Source organism: Spinacia oleracea, chromosome 1 (assembly GCF_020520425.1).
Source record: "Spinacia oleracea cultivar Varoflay chromosome 1, BTI_SOV_V1, whole genome shotgun sequence".
Lineage (NCBI taxonomy): Eukaryota > Viridiplantae > Streptophyta > Magnoliopsida > Caryophyllales > Amaranthaceae > Spinacia > Spinacia oleracea.
Window position 1 is genome coordinate 89,006,935 of NC_079487.1, and position 17,118 is coordinate 89,024,052.

General features: G+C 36.9%; 3 protein-coding genes across 3 annotated transcripts; 1 reads left to right on the forward strand and 2 right to left on the reverse strand.

Moving 5' to 3' along the window:
- Positions 1–5,099: 5,099 nt before the first annotated feature.
- Positions 5,100–6,949, reverse strand: LOC130465504 (replication protein A 70 kDa DNA-binding subunit B-like). Its single transcript, XM_056834287.1, has 8 exons — positions 6,851–6,949; positions 6,454–6,721; positions 6,266–6,362; positions 6,061–6,185; positions 5,869–5,953; positions 5,642–5,774; positions 5,334–5,494; positions 5,100–5,235 (listed from the first exon to the last, which is right to left on the reverse strand). The coding sequence occupies exons 1-8, from the start codon at positions 6,947–6,949 to the stop codon at positions 5,100–5,102; spliced, it is 1,104 nt and encodes a 367-aa protein (XP_056690265.1).
- Positions 6,950–12,758: 5,809 nt separating this feature from the next.
- On the reverse strand, positions 12,759–14,377 carry LOC110778602 (ubiquitin-like). Its single transcript, XM_021983145.2, has 4 exons — positions 14,120–14,377; positions 13,411–13,497; positions 13,162–13,285; positions 12,759–13,044 (listed from the first exon to the last, which is right to left on the reverse strand). Exons 1-4 carry the CDS (start codon positions 14,220–14,222, stop codon positions 12,930–12,932), a joined length of 429 nt encoding a protein of 142 aa, XP_021838837.1. The 5' UTR covers positions 14,223–14,377; the 3' UTR covers positions 12,759–12,929.
- Positions 14,378–16,061: 1,684 nt separating this feature from the next.
- Positions 16,062–17,118, forward strand: LOC110778605 (uncharacterized). The gene is made up of 2 exons (XM_021983146.2): positions 16,062–16,541; positions 16,621–17,118. Exons 1-2 carry the CDS (start codon positions 16,062–16,064, stop codon positions 17,116–17,118), a joined length of 978 nt encoding a protein of 325 aa, XP_021838838.2.

The window sequence follows — 17,118 nt, forward strand, 5'->3', positions numbered from 1 at the left end:
TGGGCGCGCGACATCGCTCGCTGGGCGCGCGACATCGCTCGCTGGGCGCGCGAGCCATCGCTCGCTGGGCGCGCGACATCGCTCGCTGGGCGCGCGAGCCATCGCTCGCTGGGCGCGCGAGCCATCGCTCGCTGGGCGCGCGAGCCATCGCTCGCTGGGCGCGCGACATCGCTCGCTGGGCGGGCGACATCGCTCGCTGTGCGCGCGAGCAATGCTAGGCGCAGCGCTCGTGGCACGCGAGCTTGCGCTCGCTGTGCGCGAGGCTGCGCGCTCTTGTGCGAGGCAGCGCGCGTTGTGGCGCAGCTCGCTTGCTGCCCACACGCGACTGCCTTGGCTCGCCCTTCGCCCATGCCCATTCGTCCATTGCTCGTGGCACACGACACAAGGCAGGGCTGCTGCCTTGTGCTCGTGCACTACGCCCTTGCTCATTGCATTCGTGCCGCACGGGCGACGAGCTCCCTTGCTCGTCGTCGCATGCCCGCATTATACAACACCCCTTAAGGGTAACACGAAGCGTCCATTGCTTCGTGCGTGCAAGTTTTATGAACGAATCGCATAAAATTTTAAAATTTATATTTAAAATTAATGACAAATTAATAAATAATATTAATTTCATAATTTTAGGGCGAAAAAATCGAAAATTTATTATCCAATTGATTTCCGATTGTTATGGATTCAAGTGTAGGTCATAAAAATTTAAAATTTATCATAAATTTACAATTTTTATGGTGGTTTTTAATCATAGGTTTCTAATTAAATTACAATTAATTATGAAAATCAAATTAATTCTAAATTATTCTAATTTTCAACAAATTAATCATAATTACAAATTAGATTGCATAATTAACAAGACTAGGCATTCAAACTTGTTAAACATATGCAGTAGGTCAATCAAAAATTCAAGATTTATCAACAAGAATCGCAAATATTTAATTTAACATCTTAAATTTACGAAATTTTGCATTCGAAAAACTAAAACCTTCGAAAAGTCATAGTTAGGCTTCGAATTTGAGAATTCTGGGTTCGGCAGAAAAATCTTATTTTTGTCAAAATTTTAGAATGCCTTTTACATGCGGAATTGACACAAAAATCACTCAATTCGGATGAGTAACGAAGAAACTGCCGAAAAACTGCGTACGTATAATTAAATAAACGCAATTTGCAATTAATTAACAATTACGAAAATTAATCACCCCTTTTAATTCTTGCAAATTTGTAATATTTAACCATGTTCATGCAATTTAGATTATGAAAATAATAAGGGGCTCGAGATACCACTGTTAGGTTATGATACATATGACAATTCATAAATCATGCGGAAAAACCATAAACCCAGGAAAACATATTATTTACACATAATCATTTAGCATAGATTAGATGCATACTCTTTGTTGCGTGCCTTCCCTAGCTGCGCCCGAACCGAACAAGAACAAGTCTTTAGGACTCCAAGTGTCGTCCCTCCGTAGATAGTCCACAGCACGTCCGGATCCGCCTTAAGATTGACCAACTAGAATCGCCTTTAAGGTACTAGAATTTTCGGCACTTTTGAGCAAGATGTGTGGCTGAATTTTTCTCTCAAAAACTCACTTTGAATACTTTGAAACTTGTGTTATAAATTGTGAGCCCTAGCCTCATATTTATAGCGGTATGGAAAGGGAATCGAAATCCTATTCAGATACAAATTAATTAAACCTAGAATCCTACAAGAACTCTAATTTAATTAATTTATCAAATAGAATTAGGAATTTAATCATTAACCGAACTCTGCATGTTTTAGGAAACGTGCACGAACACAAACACTTGCACACACACGCACGGCAGCCACGATGGGCCCCATGCGTGCGCGCGAGCAGCAGCCCACTCAGCGCCCGCGCGCGCTGCGCGCTGCGCGTGCTGTGCGCGCTGCGCGCTGCGCGCAGCCTGCTGGGCCTGGCCTTGCGCTGGGCCTGGCGTGGCTGTTTGTGCGGCGCGCTTGGCTTGCTGGGCGATGGCCTGGCTTCGTGCGGGGCCTCGTCCGGCAGGCCTCGTCCGATGCTTATTCGTACGATGCGCTTCCGATTAAATTTTCCGATTCCGGAATTCATTTCCGATACGAACAATATTTAATATTTCCGATTCCGGAATTAATTTCCGTTTCGAACAAATATTTAATATTTCCGTTTCCGGAATTATTTTCCGATTCCGGTAATATTTCCGATTCTGACAATATTTCCGTTTCCGGCAATATTTCCGATTCTGGCAATATTTCCATTTCCGATAATATTTTCCGACACGTACCATGTTTCCGTTTCCGGCAACATCTACGACTTGGATAATATTTATATTTCCGATACGATCCATATTTCCGTTTCCGGCAATATCATCGTTTCCGGAGTATTCATTCCTTGCCTGTGACGATCTTAGCTCCCACTGAAACCAAGATCCGTCGGTTCCGAATATTCATAGATGGAGTATTTAATGCTATTAAATACTTGATCCGTTTACGTACTATTTGTGTGACCCTACGGGTTCAGTCAAGAGTAAGCTGTGGATTAATATCATTAATTCCACTTGAACTGAAGCGGCCTCTAGCTAGGCATTCAGCTCACTTGATCTCACTGAATTATTAACTTGTTAATTAATACTGAACCGCATTTATTAGACTTAACATAGAATGCATACTTGGACCAAGGGCATTATTTCCTTCATGGACACACCAGTTTTATTATACCAAAAATATGATTCTCTGTACAAAACTTGAAAATTATACAATATCTTTTCAATATATTTCTACTTTTAAAATATTGAGGCACGCACAGATGATCTAAATTTGGTGTACTTTCTATACTATTTTGTCGGTGTAGGCAGCTGGTGTTCCTTTCTAACTCTTAACTTCTTGTTTCCAGTCACCCCGCACCTTGCAGAGATACTGGACTGAACTTTGAATTGGCTTCGTGTGGTTTATCTAGAACTGATTGGATTATCCACCACATATATCCAAGATGTAAGTTCTTCAATTGTTCCACATTTGAAAGAAGGGTAATGAATTGAAATCTGGAGCTTACCTTATGGGGTTCAACTTTTATAAAATTTGTAGTCGGAAAATCCAGAGCGGTGCTCCCGCTATGAACAACTGCTGCAGAGAGCGCAATTGCAAAAAACAGAGATTGTCCAGCAAGTTGGCTAAGACAGGTTATCAAAGATGGGATAACCTCTGCTGCATATCAATCTGATTTGATTTTGGATCATACATGCTGTTGCACCAATCAAGGATCACTCGTGCATTGTGACTCATCCACACGGTCAGTTAACTCATTATCTTTTCTGGAGATTGTTTCTGTTTTTTACTTAATATGAATTAAATGTAACTTTGCTATCTTTTCTGGATTTTGTTTCTGTTTTTGTACTCATTCACATCCAAGAACTTTTTTTTATCAAGTCTTCATCATCATTTAGCCTTACTACAGTGAACTTATCCCAGTCTTGATCAAGATTGTATCTAGAGATTTGAATTCTAAATAAAAACATTCTCTCCAAAAGCATCTCTAGTTCCTCTGGAAACGAATCACCCTTACCATCCTATATGAAGGAAATAATGCCCTTGGTCCAAGTATGCATTCTATGTTAAGTCTAATAAATGCGGTTCAGTATTAATTAACAAGTTAATAATTCAGTGAGATCAAGTGAGCTGAATGCCTAGCTAGAGGCCGCTTCAGTTCAAGTGGAATTAATGATATTAATCCACAGCTTACTCTTGACTGAACCCGTAGGGTCACACAAATAGTACGTAAACGGATCAAGTATTTAATAGCATTAAATACTCCATCTATGAATATTCGGAACCGACGGATCTTGGTTTCAGTGGGAGCTAAGATCGTCACAGGCAAGGAATGAATACTCCGGAAACGATGATATTGCCGGAAACGGAAATATGGATCGTATCGGAAATATAAATATTATCCAAGTCGTAGATGTTGCCGGAAACGGAAACATGGTACGTGTCGGAAAATATTATCGGAAATGGAAATATTGCCAGAATCGGAAATATTGCCGGAAACGGAAATATTGTCAGAATCGGAAATATTACCGGAATCGGAAAATAATTCCGGAAACGGAAATATTAAATATTTGTTCGAAACGGAAATTAATTCCGGAATCGGAAATATTAAATATTGTTCGTATCGGAAATGAATTCCGGAATCGGAAAATTTAATCGGAAGCGCATCGTACGAATAAGCATCGGACGAGGCCTGCCGGACGAGGCCCAGCACGAAGCCAGGCCATCGCCCAGCAAGCCAAGCGCGCCGCACAAACAGCCACGCCAGGCCCAGCGCAAGGCCAGGCCCAGCAGGCTGCGCGCAGCGCGCACAGCGCGCACAGCACGCGCAGCGCACAGCGCGCACAGCACGCGCAGCGCGCAGCGCGCGCGGGCGCTGAGTGGGCTGCTGCTCGCGCGCACGCATGGGGCCCATCGTGGCTGCCGTGCGTGTGTGTGCAAGTGTTTGTGTTCGTGCACGTTTCCTAAAACATGCAGAGTTCGGTTAATGATTAAATTCCTAATTCTATTTGATAAATTAATTAAATTAGAGTTCTTGTAGGATTCTAGGTTTAATTAATTTGTATCTGAATAGGATTTCGATTCCCTTTCCATACCGCTATAAATATGAGGCTAGGGCTCACAATTTATAACACAAGTTTCAAAGTATTCAAAGTGAGTTTTTGAGAGAAAAATTCAGTCACACATTTGCCTATAAAGTGCCGAAAATAATAGTACCTTAAGGGCGATTCTAGTTGGTCAATCTTAAGGCGGATCCGGACGTGCTGTGGACTATCTACGGAGGGACGACACTTGGAGTCCTAAAGACTTGTTCTTGTTCGGTTCGGGCGCAGCTAGGGAAGGCACGCAACAAAGAGTATGCATCTAATCTATGCTAAATGATTATGTGTAAATAATATGTTTTCCTGGGTTTATGGTTTTTCCGCATGATTTATGAATTGTCATATGTATCATAACCTAACACTATAATCATAAATATAATTGATATAAATAGACAATGTATGATGATACAAAAGAAAATAAAAAAAATTCATAATACTTTTACCAGTAATATTATTAAATTTCAATAGTTGTATACTCTCAATAACTTATCTTTCAAGTCCATTGCCGATATCTGTATAGCCTGAAAAACCTCCCGATCAAACATGACAAAACTGGCTGATCCATTGTCATCCTCAACTGATACAGTCACCTTGTACCTAGCATTTTTTATATATATAAAGTAATATGGTGAATATTCTTAGGTTTATTAAATGATCCTACAATATTCTAGTTATATAGATATGGCAAAATGTACCTTGGTGGCGCAGATTTGACATGTGAATCACATTTTATGCACCAATATCTCCCACCACCTTCATAGTCAACCTTTTTGTTACAACTTTTGCACGAGTTATAATACCAGTTGGTATCCTTTTCAAAACCCACAATTGTAGCAACAGTGGCACAAAAGCATTCCTATAATATAATTTATATCAAAGTTATTAGAAAATCCATTATATCTTTCACTTTCAACATATATCAACTATTAAAATCCACAGTTGTGTGAGCTAGTGATAAACAATAAAGTACAATCAATTATTAAATGTCATATATACACAATACCTTATTAGTATCAGGTATCTCATCTAATTGCTTACCGTCAGCCAATTTCATAAACTCATCTTCTATGGAATGCGAATTTTGGCTTGACAAATGAGTGATACCCATCGAGCGAGAATCATCCCCATCGGTGATGCTATAAAACAAAATATTGGTATAAATAAAATTTCTGCCACACAAATCATTCATATGTCAATAATGAACCATAAATACACGGATTGAGATATTACCTTTCCTTATAATCATTCACTTCTGAGATGTCCTCATTGATGAATATCTTGGTCGCAAACAGTGAATTACAAAGTGAAACTTGATCTAGTACATGGTATAATCAACAATAATTATTAATATAATACGAATTGAATTTTATCATACACCATGTAATAAATTGTCAAGATGTGAACAAACATGTATAGTATTACCTCTCCATCTCTTTATCTTAACGAATTGTAGTATAATAATAGGACGTCCTTGGATACCCTTTTTCTTGTACTCTGTCATTTGTTCAGCATATTTCCCCCATACAGTACCACTTATTGTATATTTTCTATAAAAACACAACAAAATTAGAATATAATTAAAATACACATCTATTCTCAGAATTAATAAGACACAAACAATCCATACTTTAAATCTTCTAACTCGAACATCACTTTGTAATTTGGTGTTCCATTGGTTGAAGTGTCAATTTTATCGCTCATTGCAGTGCATTCTCCGATAACATCTATCATTGGATAAAAAAGAATACATTGTTAACATATAAAATTGAAGTGCTAAGTTAATATACTAAATTCAAAAAATACTCTGTATTATACCTACTAAAAAAACATCATTGACCTCCTTTTTAAGCATCTTGTCAAAGGGCACAAAGTCAAATCCATACAGTGGAAGTTGTACATTGTCACACTCCTTGACATTCGTTTTGTAGATGAAAACGATTTTGTAGTCATGGCTAGTAGCCCTATGTTGACCGCCTGTTTTTTTGACCAAAAAATTAGAGATAATACGAGTCGCGCCCTCTTTCACAAGATTCTTATAGTTGTCAAATAGATGTTTGTTTATGGTTGCTTGTATTTTGGAGCCCTGTATGTAATATAGTAAATGATTAGCTATTATTGAAAATTTCAACAATAATAATTTACGCAAACAAATAAAAAAATCGACAACAATAAGAAAAACAAACAAATTTAAATTTCAGAATTACGAAGTTACCTTCTCATCCACCAATATTAATTCACGAGTGCCGATTACAGTATGGTCTTTGAAATCCGGTTGTTCCAAAACCTCACAATCCTCACCTTCAATCTCCATGATTCTTTTAAGGGAGTGATATCTTTTATCATAGTGAATGCCATGATATTTAGAATAATAGATAATAGTTACGTTTTACGTAGAAACTGATAATTTAACCCGAAGCTGTAATTCATTTATATAGGGCCATAATGTCGTATTTTTGTCGATTAATATATTATGGAATATATTGTTATAATAAACCTCTGATATTTCATACCTTATATATTGCAGAAGGTGAATTGAAAAAAAGCAAAGATGCCGTATAAGTTTCATCTCCAAAATATTTGATGCTGACATAAATATACGCTGATGAAGATTTCATAGATATTTTAAAATTTCGGTTGGAATTAGTGTAATCATTGAAATATAGTAAGATTAATATTATGTTCTTGGTTGTTTCCATTATTATAGCCTAAAATATAGAATAATAGGCATGTGAATATTAACCTCCCTTTTAATACGGTTATTATTCTCAGGCCTAAACAAATATGTAAAATAATATTATGTTATTTGATGCGTGATACTCCATTATTTTGTTACAAAATATTTGTTGCTTTAATATTTTTTTTAACATTTTTGCCAGATGTTTTCCTAGAAACTTAACATTAGATCAGGAGATATTATTGTGTTTTGAAATATTTGATGCTTTATTTTTAACATAAATATATTTTGTAGCCCTTTTACGGGTCTTATACTTTATAAGTTGACAGCCGTTTTCCTGGAAACTTATGCCATCATAAATATTTTATGCTTATTTTTTTTAGCTTTATTTTTAATATTAATAGAAAGGACCAATCATGTGGTGACATTTGTCATCACCACATTGAGTTCCTCTCTTTTAGTATAGAATATAGATTGATTACAATCTATACAAATAAGGCTAAGAATAAAGATCACAAAATATATACAGATCGAAGCTAATAAGACAAATCAATTTTCTTGCCAATCAATGGAATCACAATTATGATTGACCATGATTTGATTGTGTATGACTTTCCTTAACTGTCATATATTTATCTTCCACCATTATGGCCCATATGGGTTTCCTAATTTGTTACTGCAGTCACTAAATTATCAAATTTATAATTCAACTAAATTGTAAGATAGAATGGGGGTAGTTTAGTCTTTTGCTTGGGGACACCAAAAGTATTGTTACGAAAATAACCATCCCCTCTTGGCTTATATAATAGAGATTTAACCCGTAAATTGAAGATTTGTACCTGAACCATTAGCAACCGAGAAAACCTATAACCCGATTTGTACTTCATATAACTTTTAATCGAACCAAATCCGTATCCAATCCGATAGCAATCCGAAAACGGGTTTTACCCAATAACAATCGCATTCAACCCGACCCGATAAAACTCGATACTCGATCTAACCCGAACCGGGTCTATTCGAATCCGAATTCAACCAAATTGTTGTTGCCAATCCAACCAGATTAATTCCGTTATCCAAAAATAACCCTAGTTAAAAAAAAATTACATGATTTAACCTGAATCTTATTCAGTTACTCTAATTAATCTAACACGAGTTAGCTGGATTGAACTATTAACTATATATATACATCCAACTGGATATGAATATTTATTCTATGTTCTATTTAATTTAAGTAATTTGGAGACAAAGTAATAAAAGTCTAAAAAAGCTTTATTTAATTTGGCATGAAGTAATAGAATAGTAAAGTGATCTGACTTTATCGCAAACTCGAGTATCACTCGATTAATGGTACACAAGATTACAAACTTAACTCTATCTAAATTTGAACCTCAAACCCAATCTGTAATGGACAAGAATCCGATATACGTCTTATCCGAACTTGATCCGTACCCGAGACTCACCGACCCATACTTGACCCGAATCCGAGATTTAGACGATCAGGATATGACTCTTACCCGAAGTAAATAGATCAAATTTAACACGAATCCAAAATACACTTTGTTTGGGTTCCCAATTGGCTCTCAATTGGACCAACAGCCCAAAAGCCCAAATGGCTTCAACAGCAACACCCAAGCAATTTACCCCTCAAAATGCTAATCAGCCACCTACATGGTCCAAGGCCCACCAAGTAACAAATGACCTATGGGGAATTTACTACACAAACTGTTAGGTTATGAATAATATAAACAATATAATTCATGCGGAAAAACCATAAAGCCAGGAATCCAAATTAATTGCCACATAGTCAATTAGCATAATTTAGTATACAAACTATGTGATGCGTGCCTCCCCTAGCTGCTCCCGAACCGAACAAGAACAAGTACAAGACTCCAAATGTCGCCCCTCCGTAGATAGTCCACAGTACGTTCGGATCCGCCTTAGATTTAACCAACTAGAATATTCTCTAAGGTTTTATGTGCACTCGGGAAACTCACAACGGTGATAGGCAAGTATTAAATTCTCCCTTGAATTTAATGTGTTGGAATAGCTTCATAAATTGTGATCATGAACCACATATTTATAGGGTGGAAATAAGGAATTACAATCCTACTAGGAATCAATTAACTAAATCTATTAGGACTCTAGTTTATTAATAATATTAGAATTCTAGGGACAATCAAATACTAAGTATTTCAGATTTACCCTTAATGTCTAATTTTAGTGGATTTAGGAAAACTATAACTTGTGGCCCAAACTACTTGTCGCGCAAGTAGCTTGGCACACAAACTTTCTTAGCATGCAAGCAACCGGCCGGCCAAGGCCTTGCAGCGTGTGGCCTAAGCCCACGTTGCTGCGCTATGCTTGGCGACAACCCACAACACGCGGCCATGAGGTAGGCGCTGCTCCTCTTGCTCGGCCCAAGCGTGCTTGCTCCACGCGGGATTGCTTGGCGCTGGGCCTTGCGTCTCGCAAGCTCGTTCGTCGAGCATTCGCACGTCGCGCTTCCAATTCGTTTTCCGATTCCAGAATTAATTTCCGATTCAAACAATATTTACGTTTCCGTTAATATTTCCGATTCCGACAATATTTTTCGATTCCGATAATATTTCCGATTCCGGTAATATTTCCGTTTCCGGCAATATTTCCGATTCCGACAATATTTCTGATTCCGGCAATATTTTCTATTTCCGATATGAACCATGTTTCCGTTTCCGGTAGGGTTTCTTAATGTACATATACGAGATTCAGCAAGGCGTGCTCTTACTAGTCTGGAATTTTTTCACAGGTAAATTTAGTTTCTTTACCAGATTTGTATGCAAGTTTGTATAGTAGTATTTGATGTCCTTTTGGATCTCTGGGTTGGTTTGTCCATCTGTGTTTTCCTGACTGCTGCTTCTTTCTTTCTTTCAGGTATCCGTCATTGCATTTGTATTTAATGAACTGAAAATCGCCACTAAGGTTTTGCAAGGTGGACAATCAAATTCTAACATGGCTAGTAATGTGCACCCAAGTTTATGCCCTGTGTTGATCCTGTTATCAAGGCTTAAGCCTTCACCCATTGCAAGTGAAGCAGGAGACTGCTTAGATCCTTTCCTATTCATGCCATTTATACAAAGGTGCTCAACACAAAGAAATTTGCGTATTCGTGTCCTTGCATCAAGAGCACTGACAGGTCTGGTTTCTAATGAGAAATTGCATATGGTCTTGCTTGATATTGCCTCTGGGTTGCCAGATTCTGTCAATCAAACAGATAATACACAAAGCTGTCACACACACTCTTCTGCTCAGTTTAACGCCATTCATGGGATACTCTTACAGTTAAGTGCCCTTTTAGATTCCAATTGTAGAAACCTTGCCGACTTTTCACTGAAATATATGCTTCTCAATGACTTAATCAAGAAACTTAATAACTGTTCATGGATTGGAAGTCCCACATTGTGTCCATGTCCCATTCTCAATTCATCTTTCTTGAAGGTACTTGATCATATGCTCAGTATTGCTGGAACACGCCAGGCAAGCAAAATTTATGATGTCATTTGTAGCTTTCTTTCAAAATTTTCCTTAAGAGTGCTTGACTGAAGAAACTGAGCTATCATTCCATGATCCAACTGCTGTAGAACTTCGCAAACAAGCTGCAATATCTTATTTTCACTCTGTTTATCTATATGAAGAACATGCTGTTGAAGGAATCTCAATGCCGAAACAGTCTTCTCCTGTTAATACACTGACGGCAAAATCTGCTGTTAATGGTTTTGGTGTTGAGGGAAAACTAACCTGTTATATGTCAGATGCTTCATATGAAGAAGTACGTCTGGCAACATTAAAGTGGCTTCTCCAGTTTGTTAAGACTACTGCAAAAGAGGTGGGTGATGATCAAAATAGCAGTGAGGTTGCGGCAATAGCTCACTGGGCAAAGGCTAATCTACAAACAACTTTGATTAGTCTCTTGTCCTTGGAAACTAATCATAAATGTCGCTACTATATTCTGAGGATTATCTTTGCTTGGAACCTGTTGCAGTTTCAAAGATCAAGTAATAAATATCCAGGAGACAATGTATGTATTGGAGAGATGGATTTTGACTCAGTTGTGCACTTTTGGAATAAATTGGTTTCCATACATCATACATGAGTCTGTGAGACATACAAAAACTCTGGAAACACTTATATGTTGCTTTGGATTGTGTGTAAAGCGGTTTGTGAGTTCTCTTAGGAGCATTCTTCCCAATGTCCACAATGGAAAATCTGACAGATGCTCCCATTTAATTTATGCGGATGGATCAAACATTTTGTCTGCCTTATCAAGCAGTACAGTGATGCATCTCAGCAAGTAAATTTGCGCAAGGCTGCTGCAGAATCACAATCACTGGTGGCATCTGGATTGTTGGAACAAGCTGAATTTATCAGTTCCCTTGTCACCAATGGCAGCATTCCTTCTGAAAACTGTCAACAGGAGTTTGAGTTACTGAATTCTGCTAACATGTTGGGCTATCTTATATTGGATATCTGGTTCACATGCATCAAGTTGCTAGAAGATGAGGATGTTTTCATCAGAAAGTAGCTTGCATTGGAGGTACAAAAATGTTTCCCTCAACAGTTACCGGGACGTTCTCTTACAGTTGTGGTTCCTTCTCAGGTGGAAAGAGTGATTGAACTTTGGCCACTGGGATAGGTACATTGATTATCTTTTGAGATGGATATCAGATGCTGCGAGCTATAATGGTGATCTTGTTCGACGGGTTTTTGACAAGGAAATCGACAATTATCATCAAGAGAAGTTGCTTATTTGTCAAATTTGCTGTTCACTTTTTTGGGGTCATGGAGAGGTCACTTCTTCAGTCAGTTGACGCTTGCTTGCGAACATATAAGGAAGATCGAAGGAGCTGATTGGATCGGTGGTGTACAGGTGTAGGAAATCACAAGGATGCGTTTCTACCTTTATACGGAAATCTTCTTGGCTTCTATGTCCTTTCAAAGTGCATTTCACGTGCAGCAGGTGAAGATGGTATGTGTCTTCTCTCAGATGTTGTTCAACTGGAGAAGTCCATCAGACCATTTCTTACCAACCCTTTGATCTGTAACTTGTACATCCTAGTTATTAGACTACACGAAGAAATGGTTGGAGCTTCGGACAAGCATTTAATTTGATCTCTAACTTGCTGAAAGATATTCAGATTTCGGACAGTTTCAATCCCGGCCTATTTCCTACTCAGGTGACAGACCATTAAAGGAAATCACTATAAATTTAACCTTGGACTATTATTATAGATCAAAATTATATTGCCAAAAACCAACCTGAGTTATTGGTAAACATGATCTACAATTAAGGTAGAGGTAGCAAACAACATCTTGGTAAATTAGCAAAGACAAGAAACTATTAAGAATTTAGGATCGTGTATATGTGTGGAGATCGAGAAGATGAAAACAAGGAGTGATTTCGCAAATAAAATAGGGTAGAAAATGATGGAATATTATAAAATGGGAATAATAATGTGAGTAACTATTCGGTATTCAGAGTCATGGAGTTGACAAATGACAATAAATCCTTTGCAAAATAAAGAAAATGATATGAAATGAGGAGATAGATATTATATAGTTGTACGCACGCTAGCTTCTGCTTCTATCCCCTGCCACCACCATTAGTAAAAACAACAGCCTTGCGCCTTAACTGATTGGAGTGTCCACATTTCTTCTTGCGGCAATTTGTAGCCCTCAAAGGTAGGCGAGCATAGCACCTGCCAATCACATAATTCACATCGATCACAATGTAAGCACTACAGATATAATTAAAAAGTATACAATTCAATTCAATTCTCTCCTCTAAACATCCATCTTTAAAAAAATAATCTTACTTGCGGCAAATGAGCTTGTTTTGATTAGTTTTACGAGCCAAATCCGCCATATAGGGTGCGTAAGGTTGTTTTCCAGATCCTCCTCCACCTCCCCTGAGCCTCAACACCAGATGAATACTTGATTCTACACATGATATGCCAGCAACAGCCAACAGTACAAAGTTACAAACCAAAAATCAATCCATTACTAACAACCAAAACAAACTAACCTTACACAAAATTTAATAACTAGCATAGAAACAAACTAACCTTTCTGGATGTTGTAATCAGCAACAGTACGGTCATCCTCCAATTGCTTTCCGGCAAAGATCAGTCGTTGCTGGTCCGGTGGAATACCTTCAAAAACCAATACAACTTTAAATTAGTATCTTTAATTACAATAAAATTGAAACTACGTTAGGTTTAATTACAAGATAAAATCAATGAAAAATTGTTAACAAGGAGTAATATTTATTAGGTTTTTTATACTAGTACATAATAAAGTGAGTGTACGGCATGTGTTCAAGTTTAAACATCATAGACTTTTGTCAAGAGATAGTTTTACGATGCTTACAAAAAAATTTGTAGTAGTTTAAATCTTACGATCGTGAAAATATTTTTGTAAATCCACATCATCCATATTGGATAGATATTTAATGACTAAATATTTTAGATTATAACGTAAAAAATTAAAAACAAATACTACTTACGTACTTTATTTTTTGAATGTTAATGTTGTTAATTTAATACAATAAAAAGATATAAAAGAATGGAAGTATTAGCCATAGATGATCGGTGAAGTTCTAGCCTTCTAGAACTTGCAGATTGTTGGAGTATATTATTAAAATCTAATAATTGTCAATTAATTACTACGATACTTATTACTTGATGTAAGGAAGAAATCATTATATATATTGTGCCTTTAAAAAACAAGATGTAAAGAACAAATTAAATCATATATATTGTGCCTTAAATTTACCTTCCTTGTCTTGAATCTTGGCCTTAACATTGTTGATGGTGTCGCTACTTTCAACCTCGAGAGTGACAGTTTTGCCGGTAAGAGTTTTCACGAATATCTGCATCTTCTCTCTTCAACGATAACGATAACGATAACGATAACGATGTAAGGAAAATTGTATTGTGATTTGTGATTATGTATTTATAGGTAAGACTGTAAGAGTTTTAGGGTTATGGTGTTTGGAACCCACCGAAAACCTCGCCCCAAGGCTTCTCTTTTATGGAATTATATTAACCGCCATCCTATTTTAAATATTGAAATAAAGATATACTACCGTAATTAATATTGTGATAACACTCCCGAATTTGTTTAACTACTACTTATCATCCGTGCAATCGCACACTTTCATTAAATTTTCAACATTTATCTTTTATTATTTTTTACTGATTTTTATTTATCTTTTAAACAATTTCAAAGGCTTAGGAACATAACATAACATAACATAACGGAGTAATACTTAGGGATTCTAATTTAGCCTAATTAAATTCTAAGACTAACCATAACAATTTATCTCTTTGGATATATTATGTCGAAGCTTATCTTTTTTTTTCACTCTTATTTTTTTTAATTCCCCAATTTTATTTTTTATTTATTAATGTGTTCCTTATTTTTTTCACCTCATATTCTGTTTAGTCCATCAAGGTTTAAGGTAAATAAAACTCTATTGCATATTTGATAATTATCTAGGCATGGAGCGTTTTATATCATTACAAATATGCATAAATTCTATTACGAATATGCATATGCATGTGATTGTATAGAATGAAGAATAAGTATAGAATTATCACATAAATTGTATTACGAATATGCATATCTATGTAATTGTATAGAATGATCACTACTATGCGTATGTAATTCTATCTATTTTCTTCTTTGACCATATTATCCACTCCCGACCTATGGTATTTTGCTTTTGAAAAAACTCACTATTAGTAGTTCTATCTTAATTTTTAAAAGGAAATTGTATCTTTTTCTCTTATTATCTTTTACTTCGTACTTAGTTATCTTTTTAAATTATTATCTTTTATCGGTACTTATTTATCTATTTTTATTTTAAAAATCTAAAATATACGAAGTATTATTTATATATTTGATGACGTGGAAATATATTAGTTAATCGTAGTATTAAAAATTAATAAATTATGTATTAGTAGTAAATAACACGAAAGTATCTTTCATAAATGATCCCCAATTAAACCAAAAAAAGTAATTTATTAATAAATTATGGTTCGTTGTGTTAACGTATAGTAGTTCCATGTCGATTATATATCATAAACGTTAAAACAAATGTAATCACGTTGGCAACACTACTCATATGTTTGTGCCGACTAATTCCCATTGGAAGAGTAACGCAAACAGAAAAGAAAAGGGGTACCATTAAAACCTAACATTTATAGCTCAAAAAATAATGAAATATAAAGTAATAACCACTACCGCAGTGATCATTCAAGCTAGGCTCATATAAGGTGGATATATGTTGGATCAAGCATGTGTAGCGTTATTGTGGCAATTGTAAGTAATTCAATTAAAACTTTCAAGTTGATTCCCATCTGAAACAAATACTTCCTAGAAAAATTGGAACAAGAGAGAGAAACTCTAGAGAGAAGCGAGAGAAAACCTTGCCTTCTCCCCCAAGTTTCCCTTCGGTGCATGATCTCCATTGTGCACTGCTGCCATGGCAAGGAAGTCTGGGGGCAAAATGCAAGGTAGTAAGCATGGCAATGCAAAGCAGAAACCAAGAGGACCTTCATCTGATTCTCAGGCTCTTTAGACTCGATCGATTGAGGAGGTTTTAGGGGTCGAAGCGCTGGATTTGACGATTGAAAATGAGATTCTCACCCCCAAATATGGATTGCAACATTTGCAAGCTCGTTCTGAAATCAGGCACTCCTTCAATGAGTGGATGCAATCTGTTCACAGATCAGCTAACAAGGTGAATAATACTCCATCTAATGTTGATATTGGTACGATTTCCATTCCAATATTGCAACAATTTGATGAAGTAATGACTGAACATGCTGATAGTGTTGATGATAAATTTAGGCCACCCGATCATATTGAAATGCATCCTGTTTCTAGCCCTGTACAGATTGATCTTGATGATATACAGGATGAGGTGGATTTTTGGAATTCTTCCATTATCTGCTATATTATTGGTGCTAATCCCCCAATACATGTTATGGAAGGGTTTATTAGGAGAATCTGGAAGAAATTTAATGTTGATAAGGTGGTGTTGGTGAAAAAGGGAATCTACTTAGTGAGATTTCTGACTATGGACATGAGAGACAAAGTCACTTCTGGCCATTTTTTCTTTGACAGCAAACCTATGATAGTGAAACCCTGGAGTGTTGATATGGATACGGAGAAGGAAGAGATCAAATCTGTCCCCATTTGGATTCAGTTGAGTCTGAATATATTTTAAGTATTGGGGTGAAAAATCTCTTTTCAAAATTGTGAGTCAGTTAGGCAAACCAATTAAGAGGGATGCAACCACTGTGAGTAGGGATAAACTTCAGTATGCTAGGGTGTTGGTTGATATGCCAATCACACAAAATCTTCCTGATAAAGTTTCATTTATGAATGAGCATGGTGAGCTGGTTCAAGTACCTATCACCTATGAGTGGAGACCAACTGTTTGTGATAACTGCAAACTAGTTGGACATTCAACCATTGAGTGTAGGAAGGGGAAAACTAAGAGAATATGGGTGCAGAAAAAACAACAAGTTCAGAATCACACAGAAGTGGTGGCACCAGAGGTGGATCAGGAGGGGTTTCAAAGAAGTCTCAGGCTAATCAGGGTTAGACCTACCAACTTGGTTCCAACACCAGTTGATAATTCTTTTCAAATGCTGAATGATGACGGTGGTCACGGTGCTTGCAGTACTGCTGAGTTGGATAGGGAAGATGACATTGAGGAGGGTAGCACAGGAAGAGGGAACTCTTCCAAATCTTATGGATAG